The sequence below is a fragment of the Typopeltis vanoorti genome, chromosome 1 (genome assembly GCF_054136105.1).
Source record: "Typopeltis vanoorti isolate ZY-2024b chromosome 1, IOZ_Tvanoo_1.0, whole genome shotgun sequence".
NCBI classification, from domain to species: domain Eukaryota; kingdom Metazoa; phylum Arthropoda; class Arachnida; order Uropygi; family Thelyphonidae; genus Typopeltis; species Typopeltis vanoorti.
Window position 1 is genome coordinate 44,655,389 of NC_143549.1, and position 12,708 is coordinate 44,668,096.

The 12,708-nt window shown below is 31.6% G+C and overlaps 1 protein-coding gene across 1 annotated transcript in view; it reads left to right on the forward strand.

Moving 5' to 3' along the window:
* Positions 1-10,763, forward strand: part of EDTP (Egg-derived tyrosine phosphatase) — a 451,026-nt gene extending 440,263 nt beyond the window's left edge. The window contains exon 21 of the mRNA XM_090399919.1: positions 5,792-10,763. Coding sequence (XP_090256045.1) covers positions 5,792-6,014 — 223 coding nt within the window. The 3' untranslated portion in view covers positions 6,015-10,763. The remainder of the gene's footprint in view (positions 1-5,791) is intronic.
* Positions 10,764-12,708: the final 1,945 nt, after the last annotated feature.

Here is a 12,708-nt window from a genome sequence, read left to right on the forward strand (position 1 = left end):
GGGTGAAAAGATTGGCGGCAGTTTACTGCATTGGTGGAACCGTGCTCCAGGAAATTGATGAGGAACGAGATTTAGGAGTGTTGGTAGATAAGGAATTGAAATTTAGGGGACACATTGCAAAAGTGACCAAAACAGCTCATCAAATCACTTGGTTGCTGAAGAATACGATGACAAGCAGAGACAAGCAGGTTATTGTTCCTCTGTATCGAGCCTTGATAAGACCCCATCAAGACCCCATCCAGAGGCGAGTGACCAAGATGATAGCAGGTCTGTAGAATGAACCGTATGAGAACAGGTTGAGGATTTGTGGGTTGCAAAAATTGGTTGATAGGCGGAGGAGGGGAGATATGATTGAGACATTCAAATTACTGAAGGGTTTCTATAAAATTAATTCAGAAGATATTTTTGAGAACAGGGCTGGTTGTGGGAGGACTAGGGGACATCCATGGAAACTGGGCAAAAGTGTGGTTAGTAAAGGTGTTAGAGCTGGGTTCTTTACTTTTAGAGTAGTGAATGAGTGGAATGCGCTCCCTGAGTCTGTGGTGGATGCTGTGACAGTGAATGAGTTTAAGGCGAGGTATGATAGATACTGTATGAATGTCAAATAGTTGTGATGAATATGATTTGGGGCCTCCCTCGATGAGTCCAATGACTCCCTGGAGTTGCCCGTAATAATAGTAATAGTAATTTCCTGTGAGTTCAATCGCTACATTAATTTCTGTCTCTCTTGCAAGTTGTTGTTTTAGTTTAATTATTATTATTCTTATTATCATTATAACGCATTGTGACATTTCAATGATGTAAATGACAGCTTACACCATTGAAATGTTATTATTCCATTTTATCTGCCTTTAATGTAATTGCCTGCTTGTTTTAAGCTCTGCCAGCACCAAAATTTCCCCTATCGGCAACTTTTGGTATTAAATCTTTTTTTGCAGAAATCATCTCCCCATGCCTTCAAAAGTCTCAATATAAAATTTGGTCTCATTCCATTTATTGGTTTTAGCTACAGATGCCTCCAGAGAGGGAAAGTTATTTTATGACCATCCTGTATATAAATAAGTTGACCAAGACCTCTAGTGCCCAAAAGCTGAAATTTATACAAGTTTTAATTTTATATGTGAAAAAAAAAAAAAAGGTGGCTTTACAATTGGAGATGGAAATGAAAATTTACTTTAAGCTTATGTAGTTTGAATTGTCCGTGATATTTTTGGTATGAACCCAAAGAGAAACACTGTCTTTATTTATGCCCTATTATTACATGATGTATGCCAGAGTGTAGGAAACTTTATTCTAGTTTCCTACATTCTGGCATACATCATGTAATAATAGGGCATAATTATATTTAAAAAAAAAAATCACATTAACGGATTGTTTCCTAAAACAACTGCCATGTAGAATTGTTAAATTGATAGTGAACATATTGCTTAGATATCAAGCATGGCTCATTTTGAGCCTAAATGTGTATTGTCTATCATAACCTAGTTAACTTAAGTCTTTAATGTATGCTGACCAAAACTTGATTAAAATAAGATGTTAATTTTATTGCACTGTGCTATATAACATATCCTTTTTGAATTTAGTATATAGCATTCTTGTGAGTTGATAAAGTTTAATTTTTTTTCATTGTTAGTTTGACATGCCAAGCTGGAATTTGTGCCTACCATTTCTGTGTTTCGACACATACAAAACAGAAAGATGCAGGTTCTTTACTTTACGTTAAAACAACTGATAAGATTGCTGGTGTATTGATGTGTGAAGACAACTTTGTCTTCACACATTGACAGTCCTCCATGAAGCTTATGTCACCAAAATATCCTCATTTACCACTCAAAGGACTGGATATATTTATAAAATTTTCTGTACATTCAGTGTCTGTTACATCAGACAAATGGGATGCTCAGAAGAGATTTGTGAAAGAACATATTAAAGATGTAGAGATGTAAGTCTTTAATGTATGCTGACCAAAATGGCAGATGCAGAAATTTAGTTTTTTCTTATCATACTACCAATGAAAGATATCAGGTACTTCTTCGGCATTTTATAAAAATTCCATATAATGAATTCAACAGCTATGTTCAAAATAAGCTACTGAAATGATACATCGTTCAAAATTGTGCGACACAAATCAAGGTCTTATATTAAACCAGCTTTAGTTAGCATATATTAAAGACCTTGAGAAGCTGAGGACTAGCTTATGATATACATAGTGTTGCCAATTTAGCTCTTTTGGAGCTAGATCTAGCTCTTTTTTCTTCCCTAGCTTCAAAAATTTTAATCTAGCTCCTTCAGAACCAGTTCCAGCTCTTTTTAGTTGTTTTTATAACTTATTGTTAAAGAAATTGTTTTAAAAGTTTTCCAGATGTTCGCATTTGAAGGAATTGTATTGTACGTTTGGTATGAGCATCGTACATGTTTTAAATGCATGATGACGTCAGTCAGTCATGTGGCCCAACAGTCTGCCATTTTGTCATTTTAAAGTTGATAGCACCACTACAAGTTACACAGTGTTCTGGTGTAGTTACAATAGCGAGTGGGAAGTTTTCAAAGACTGATTGTAATTCGTTGCAGAAAAGAGTTGTATATCTTTCTTCAAAAATGAGCAAAGAGAAAAATAAAGCTTACAAGCAAAAATTTAGGAGGGAGTGGTTGCAAATTGGAATGTTTAGTAAATGGTTGTGTGAAGTTCCTGGTGATGCTACAAAAGGCCAATTTAAGTTTTGCAGATGTGATATAGCTGCTAAATATTGTCGACTTGTAAAGCATAGCGAAACTAAGAAACATCTTGCTGCAGTTCCATATAAGGCTGCTGCTATTACAAATATGCTTGTGAAAAAGTCTGATGAGACCACATAGGTTAGCATTATTTCTTTGTTGTCACTCATCATTCAACAGTTGCGATCATCTAGTAGATCTTTGCAAAAATATCATCCCAGACAGTCAAATTATGCCAAAGGTAAAAATGCACCGAACTAAGTGCTCTGCAATTGTAAAGAATATTCTAAGCGAGCATTTTGAAGATCTAATTGCGGAAATGAAATTTCCGCAATTAGATCTTGAAAATAGTCTTCAAAATCTTCCGCGGACATTGGAAATGAGAATTTCAGCTTGCTAATAGATGAATTGAATGATATCACAGTGAATAAGATTTTAGGAATGGCCATCATTTATTATAGCAGGAAATTCAACAAAATTATGCATACATTTCTGAGCATGGTAGTTCTAGAAGAGTGTGACACTAGTGGTATTGTGGCAGCACTGAAAAAAGAGCTCTTGACCAAGAAACTGGACATTAAAAATCTCATTGCAATCAGTACAGAAAATGCCAGTTTTATGGTTGGTGTCAATAATGGCTTTTATGAACAACTGAAGGCATATATTTCCTCCTTAATTTTAATTAGATGTGTATGCCATTCATTACAACTGGCAATGTCTCACACCTGTGCAGAATCTCTCCCAAGAAAATTAGAATTTTTAGTTGCCGAAACATAAGTGGTTTTCACATTCTTCTTCAAGACAAGCAACATACAAAGAGCTGTATCAAACTATCAACGAAAATTATGCTCCTCTGAAAATTTTAAGCAATTGTGCAACAAGGTGGCTCTCCATTGAACCTGCAATAGGCAGAATTCTCAGCCAGTGGTTGGAATTAAAAACTCACTTCGAAGTCGTGAGTGTGACTGAGAAATGTTACAAAGCTCAAATGTTGTGGGCGATGTATAAAGATGAAAGGAATCTGTTGTACCTTTTATTTTTGCATCCTGTTCAAGTTCAGCAAGTTAACAAAATTTTCACATCTAACAGTGCAGATAAGATGAGATTATTTGAAGACCTTCTCGTTTGATTCGCTCTGTTGTTAATATGGTAGTGCTACCATCATCCACAGTCGACCCTCTAGAGTCAGAGATTGATGACTATTTGGATCCCAGTCCAAATTTTGGTTACAGATTTGAAAGAAAAATTTCAGAGTTGATGATACAAAAGAAAATAAAGCAAAATGATGAGCAAAATCTTAGAAGTAGAGCAAGACAGTTTCTTCTTGGTCTTTTCAAACAGTTTAAGCAAAGGTTGCCTGAAAACTTGAATATTTTGAGAATGATGTCTTCTTTTTCTGTTGACAATATCCTAAAACATATAAAAGAACCTGCTACTCCCATCTTAGAAATAATGCTGAAAACAGAAAAAGATGTTGCTGCTGAATACCAGTTCAATGCTATCCACTTAAATAAATGGACAAATATAAAAAACACTGAACTATTCTGGACTGAAGTATGAGAATATAAAGATGCATCTGGAATGAATCCATTTAAAGAAATTGCTCAGTGGGCAATAAATTTAATAATATTGCCAAATTCTAATGTGGAAATTGAACGAATGTTTAGTTTCCATGAATGTAGTGAAAACTAAATTAAGAAACAAGATGGAATTGGCAATGCTGACAGCTATTTTGTCAGTCAAGTATGGCCTTAGGCATAACAACAAGTGCTGTACAGACTATCATTTACCAGCATCTACACTGAGTAATATTCTAACGATGGCCAGATATAATAAAGCTGAAAATCTAAGTGAAAATGTGGGTGAATTAAGTGCAGAAGACCACATGGAAGATGTATTTAGCCACTTATATGCAAGTATCACTTCAACTTGAATACAGTAAGTAACTTAAAAGTAGCATCTACTACTTTTAATTAGCTTAAAATTTTTATTTTTAACTCCTTTTTAGCTCTTTTTTTTTTTTTAAGATTTAGCTGTTTTTAGTAATTTTCATTTGGCAACACTAGATATACATAGTGCAGCTCAAGAATAAGTCACGTGTTTGGTATCTCAGCAAAATGTTTGCCATCAGTTTAACAGTGTATGATTTAGGAACCAAAACTTTTTAAAAAAAATTAAATTGTATTTCTGATATTATATGCCATATATATTAAATTGTATTCCTGATATAGAAAACTGGTTGAATAAACAATTTTCTTAGTGTTTTCTCTTTGTGGTTTTCATACTGGAAATATGGAAATTGAATATTACTGAGGTTTTGACCACTGCAATTTTTCACATAAGTTTTAGGTGTCTTGCTTGTTTCTTTCATATAATTATTTCTGTTTGCTTGACTTTTCATGGTAATTAAACAACTTAATATTGGGATTGTGGAATACACCGTGATGGATTATTTTCTGCCTTCCATATAGAAATTATGGCCTCAATATTGCCATTGCTTTTCTTCTGTATACCACTTGCTCTGGCCACATTTGGTAAAAAATATATTTTAAATATTAAATTAAAATATATTAAAAATTAGTATATTTTTCAAAATATACTATTTTGAAAGCTAATGAAACTAAGCACATCACTCATATTGCATTTTAGAAGCAATAAGGAACCCCCCCCCCCCTCAACAGTAATACATGTGTAATAAAACTCTTCTTCCCCACCCTCCCCAATCCAGTGACATGTGATACCTAACTTGAATCTCAATCTCTAAGTTACAGTAGCAACTGACTGATTAACAGTTACTATTTTCTTATCATCAGTGAACTTTGAACTTGCTATTCAGATAATAAGCCATTTTGAATTTTTATATATTTTTACTGGATTAGTACCTTAAAAAAAAGATAAGTACATAAAATGAGTTTTGAATAATCATATATTGTTTTCTGAAAGAAAAGCAAATGCTTTATTTCTGATAAAATTAGTTGCTTTAATCAGATATATTAATGAAAATTTTGCTTTCTCAAACTCCCTTTAGCTGCTATAAGTTTCTTTTTTTTTTTTTTTTTTTAATATATATATATAGGATTCAAGAAAATCTTGGAAATAACAAATTTCCATCTAATTCATTATCTAAAGCAAATGTAAGGACAATGAGACTAGAGAAATTGCAGGCCGTGCGTTGTATTTTCAACAGTGCATATGCTTCTCTTCATTTTAAGAACTGTAATGAGCCTGGAGGACTATCGAATCTACTTGATCAATTTGCTGAAAAAGTAGGTATTAAAGGAAAGACGGGAGTAGTCTGATAGATGTTTGTGGTGCATCTTCTAGTGAAGATAAAAGAAAATTCAGATCTGGTCTCTAGTGATAAAGTTTATTATTTTTTTTTATATATTCCCATGAAGGATTGGCCAGTGTATAAAAGCATTCTCAGCCCTTGAAGTGTCTTATGATCAGGTTTTTACTACTGATCAGCTTATTTTTGAAACTCTGAAAAGTAGTTATTTCATCATCATTGTACAGAAACTCAGTACGCTGTGTTCTCATCTTATTCATTATGAGCAAGAGGACTCATTTATACAGTGGACAACAAAATATACTTGGTGCTATAAATAGTCATAATAGGTGCTGGAATAGAGAATAACGATAAATCAAGATTCCTCTGTTCTGGTTACCCTACAAAATACTGCCACTTATAAAATATAATATAGGCATAATATAAAATTTTATTAAATTATCTGTTGGTGCCTAAAAAATTTAGAGATTTTAGTGTAATAATTAAACTGTTTTACCAAGTGGTGCAACTAGTCTAACTGAAAATAATTCCTTATTCAGTAAAATAATAGGTTGTACTTTAAATATTTGCATAGATAGTTATTGTTCTATATATTTCATCTCCCCTTTGTATAAGTTAATATGCCATAGAATGCATTTAAAAAAAGTTCAGTTTTTAGCATGATTTTCTATTTGCAAAACATTTACTTATATTTTATAATTTATAATTTTATTTATTTTTGATATTTAAAAAAATTTGTATTAAAATTTTGAGGTTTTCATTTTAAGTGCACATTAATAGTTCTTGTATTATTTAGTTTTTCATTGTTCTAAAGTTTAGTCTTTATATGCTTAAAAATTCATTTTATTTTTTGATGGAGCCTAAGTATTTTAATTTAATGGCTATTTCTATTTTTCAAGTTTTGCTTCTGTAAATTTTCTGCAGTGTGTAATTTGAATTATCAAGATGCATTTGGGTTTAATATGAAATTTTTAAGTTTGTTTAAAATATCTATCATTTAATATTTTTGGATAACATTAAACAAAAATAAATGCTTATAGTAATAATGGAATATCTCCTAAACTGTAGGCTTTAAGAGGTGAATAAATTATTTATTAATAAAAAAAAGAATAGCATATTAAACTTACCTGGTAATTTTGAAGATTATGATGGTAGTAATATTTAGTGCAGAATTTAAAATTAGGCCAAAAATCATGTAAGATTAGAAAACAATGTGGAAGGAGAAAAGCAAATACATAAAGACATATCAAAAAGTAAGAATAAAAACATAGATAAAACAATATTAACAAGGCAAGGAATTTAAAGATTAAGAATTTTTAAATAAATATGAACAAAAAATGATACTTGTAGTAAACATGATCAGCCAAAAGTATAAATGATGTTGTGCTGGCTGACTTGGTGAATTCATAATCAGAAAAAAGCTGGCTATGAGCTTTGTGCATTAGTTAATCTGATGAAAAAGATATTGAAAAAATTATGAACCACACATCATGCTAATAAGTATTATTTTTTTCCTCCTGTCTTTTATCTAATGACATATCTGCCAAAATGGCCAGCATGCCATAATTTATATGCTGGATCATGTTTGCTACAAATTTTCAGGGAAAGGCAGTTTAGCTCATTTTTTTTTTTTTTTTTATATTTTTAAAATCATATCTAAATTCACTGGGTTCTTAATTTTTTTTTATTTTATTCCTACTTTCTTTGCTCAGTCATTTGGTTTGACTTTTCAGTGTTTGTCAATCTCACATAATTTTTTTGACTTAATTTTAAATTCTAAATATCACCATCATCATGGCCTTCAAATTATCCAGGTTCATTTGATTTATAACATCAAAAATTATTCGCAATTATCTATTAATCTTTTGCTTTGATTAACAGAAAAGCTTCATTACTATAAAGCTTATCCTTTTTGTTTAATGTCTAACTTATGGAGCTACATGAAACTTGTTTTCAGAATATTTCAAATTTCTGGCTAATGTTTTTTAACTAGTTTAATTGATTTTAATTTTAAATTTCATTTGATATATATAAGACAAGGTTGGTTAAAAGCAATTCAAAATACCCTTTCATAAAATTTTAATGTTGGATCTTAGGGGATTAAGCCTGAAATGATCTTTCATTTTAGTTAATATTAATCATCACAGGTGGGTGTTTGAGCAATAACAAATTACATTTTCAAATAAGAGATATTTATCTTTCCATCTCCATTTACTTGAAGTGATAATCTGTTATACATTCTAAACTTAGTGTATGTTTCACTTTATTTAGCAGTTAATTGGTCTTTCAAGCTCTTCACCTTTTTATATATATGAAAACATTAGCATGATATTAATAGGTTTTTATGAGTTCTGCATAAACTTGGTCGTTAATTTTTAGATCTTTCTACTCTGTTATTTGTAATATACCAATGTTAAAACTAATAAGAAAATGATAAAAAGTGATATTTAAGTAATTTAAATCTGTCCATTACGGTATTTTGGTCAAAGTGAGGATGAACCTTTAAGCAACCTTGTTCTATAGGTTTAAATTTATTGATAGTGTTTTGGAAATATTTGCATTATTACTTAAAATCTGCCAGATTAATGCACTAGGTGAAAGAGTGTGTGTGTGGTGGTGGTGGGGGGGGTCTTTGTTTAACCTTCAATCCAATAAAAAAAAAAAAAATGTGTTTCCTGGGATGGTTATTTTAAAATTATTTTTTTTGGCAAAACTAGAAAATTCCTTAACCCAAGTTAGACATGAAACATAAACTGAATTTAATTGCACTTTTATGCTCATTATTTGAATAAATTCTCCTCCTAAATGTTTATAAATGTGATTTTTGTTCTTATTATGTTTTATTTTGCTTGCTTTAAATACCTATATTCTCTCCCTCTCTCTTTTTTAATTTATTTTTTTTTATCATGAATTGAATATTGCCTAGTCTCAGGATCAAATTAGTAGACATGGTAGAATAGAATGTCATGTATAATAATATTTCATATATTGAGAAATATTTTATAATTAACATATTCTTTTCACATGTACTAATTTTGGAAATATTCAGAAATTGATCAGTGCCTCTTCTACATAAATTTTGATGTTCAACTTTCTTGTATGATTTTTGTACTTCATTTAGGATTGCTAAGGTATTTTTTAGAGATATTTAACAGATTTTTATATAGCATATCAAAAAAGTGATACATGTTATTTTTATTTACTTAATGCATGTGAGTGCGCATGAACACGCGTGCAAAATATTGCAAAACCTGTGACACGTTAGTGCTATGTGTGGACAATAACTGCACTGCACATATAACATCTTTTTGCCTTTTGTCTTAAGTTGCTTGATAATTAAGTAGTCTGTATCAAAGTAGTGAAGAGAATGGTAAAGGTGCAGTCCACACAGGTGAGACGTGAATTTCATTACCCGGTGTATGACCATCACCCTGCTTTTGGAAGACCTGAAGCAGCTGGGAGAAAAAGTACTAAGTTTGGTCTCTAGAGCAGAATTTCCGGATTAAAATAAAATAACCTCTCACCTCTTAGTCCATCAATGTCTAACTTTATCCTGCTGATTATTAACACTAGTTTAACATGCATATAACATGTACAGTAACTATCTCCTTCAGTTGTGATACAAAAGCAGTATAAAACGTTAGATTGAATATTCTGAAATGTTATTAATAGCACAGATCTGGTCACCAATCCATCCATCCATCAGTGGTTCTAACAGGCACTTATGCAGCCATGACCTTCCAAGTATTCTTGGATTTCTTAAACCTAATTCAAGGATAAGGTGGTTAGCCCTATGTCCCCCAGAGTGTTCTGTGTCTAGATGTGTGTTTGCAGGGCTTTTACCTGTTCTGGGGGGACAAAAAAACCAGAGTTTCCGGGTGAAAATATAAAAAAACCCTACCTCTGTATAAGACTGGCTAACTCGCCTCTCATTGAAAGAGACCAGATAAAGGTTCCTCATGTCACAGATGGGAATCAAATCCAGGTATTTCCGACCAAAGGGCTTCGTCTATACAAACTGAGCTACAGAGGCTCTCAGCAATCCCAATATTATCATTTAATCAACTTCAATATATGTAGCTAGTAGAAAATGTATTCATCTCTCAGATTATGTGAACATCTTCAAATCTGTATTGTTTTGCTGATGAATTGTTAATACACTTTATAATTTCATTGCAGTAGTCACTTTTGATATAGTAATAACATAAACTTGCTTACTATTGTAAACTAGTTCAAAGCTCCATCCAAATTTGCACAGATTAGATTGGATTTTGAAGTAGTTTGTAATTCTAAAGAAAATTCTATATTAGCAATCTCTCCACTACAGCCAAACAATTCCTAAGATCCCTGCGAGTTTGCTATAGTGAGAGTTGACTTTAGATTTTGAAAAAAAAAAAAAAAAAATTATTTATAATAAAAGTTAAGGTTTTGCTTTTTGATATTTATTCTTTCTTTGGTTTTAAATGTAAAAAATAAAGTAAACAAAAATTCGTTATTGTCCTAGTTGCACCACTTGGATATATATTACACCAAGTGTTTTGTATATATATTTTTAAAAGTGTTTCAATTAAGTCTTAAATCTTTCATTAAAGTTTAAACAATAAAAATTTTCTTTTATTGAATAAATTTATTTTGGAATTCTGTTTAACTCATTTCCAATTGGATTTAATTTGGAAATAATTTGCTCATGTTAAATTTTATATTGAAAAGTTAGTTGTGTGACCACAGTGTGGTAATAAATGTTAATTTTAATTTTGATAAAAAAGTTTCCAGCATCTTGCTTTAAGAAAACAGTTGCATTTCAGTTTTTATCTTAATATAATACTGCCCTCAAAATATTAATATTTTCTTTTACATATCAAAGTGCAGATTTATGTATTACATTTTTAGTTGGTTTTGTACTTCCAAAACAAAACATAATGCACACAGTACACTATTGCTGCTTTATTTTGAGTATGCTATACTAATCCTGATAAGTTTTGAGAAGAAGTAAGATGCTGACATATGTTAATATATTAAAGAGAAAAGGTTGTTCAAGTGATTGCGAGGAACACATGAAATCAGGGAAAAGTTAGTAAGTTTAGAACTCGCTAATACTTATTATGTGGATGTGAGTGAAAGCAGTTATAGATTAAACTGCTCTCACTTACTCCAGCTGCTGTTTTATTTTGAATGATACAAACCCCAACCATAAAGGATGTTTTTCATAACTCAAGTGCTTTTAGTGCACATTATGCAGAAATAGATACCTGAAGGGGGAAAAAAAAATCAGTAAACTATTAACTTTTAGTGCTCTTTGTCATACAAAATGTTCAGTTTCTATAGTATCATTTTGTTTAATGTGTATAAAGTATAATGTATGGTAATGCTAAGTTTCAACTATGCAATGTTAGTGTGCTTTGATAACCAAATGCAGATGTATTGCAGAATTCAAGAAAATATCACACACAACAAGAAGCGAGACCATTCTTATAGAACTTCATAAGGTATGGTTTCTGATAAAATTCCAAATGTATTTGAGATATTTGCTGTCCTTTATGTGCAGGGGAGAGAAAAAAAATTCAAGTGGTTCATCTTTGCTGAGAGAGTAAATTATTCTGCTATTGTTTTCATTAAAATAATTATGTCAGAGAAAACAATAACAGAATATACTAATGAAGTAAGCAAAAATCATGCAGGGTGATATCCTATCCTGCCTTTTCCAGTCAGTGCAATTTGAAGATTACTGTCTTATAGATACATTAATTCCTTTCAAAGTATTGAATTCATATATACCAACTGAGCTATGGAGGCTCTATTATTGTATACATTACATTAATCACAATGTTCCTGAAAAGGACAACTTCCACTTCGACACCTAAAATTCCTTATACACTTAAACCAGAGATCATTTGGGACATTTAGTATTCCCCTCCCATGCGCACACATGCAGGAAGTTTTGAAACATGGAATATGACTCCATCTCTGATGGCCTAGATTACCTAGACCACTTATTGTGCGAACCACAAATGTGAGCCTATCGACACTTCTGTGCATGGCAGAAGAAGGCGAATCCATTCTGATAATAGGGTAATTTTAACCTTGGTATCTTAGTTTTTCTTTCATGAAACTTCTGGTTTTTAAAGAAGTAACTATTTTGCTTGTACAACAGTTAAATTTTACATATAAAGCATGCGATTTCGCATGTTGTTGCAAATTCATACATTGCCTTATTCCTTTCAACATGAATTGACTCTTCTTGGCAATCTGCCAGTGACAGCTCTCGATTCTGTGGTCAGACAGTATCTAGCAGTTCTTTGCTTTGTCATACTATTTTTCTTGTTGCCAAGTGCCAGAAGATATATTTCTCTAAGGCATTAAGAAGGGATAGGCAGAGAAATTATTGCAACCTTGATGTTGTCATCTTTAGGAATATGCATATGTATATGCATCTACATTATGGTAACTAGTGATATCCCATAGTATCTTGTGTCATGTCTGAACTATTTATCCAAGTTAGATTAATCTGATTGAAATTAAAGATACCAAAAAATTATATTCTAGTGTAACCCTTTGTCCAAGTATAAGCAAACAAAGTTTTTTTGCATGAAGAATCTTCGCAACTAGGCTACTTGTATATAGAGACTAATGACTCTATATTAATTGCCTTAGTATTCCATAATGCAAAACACATTCTTTCGTGTGTGTGAAGGGTCATTATCCGA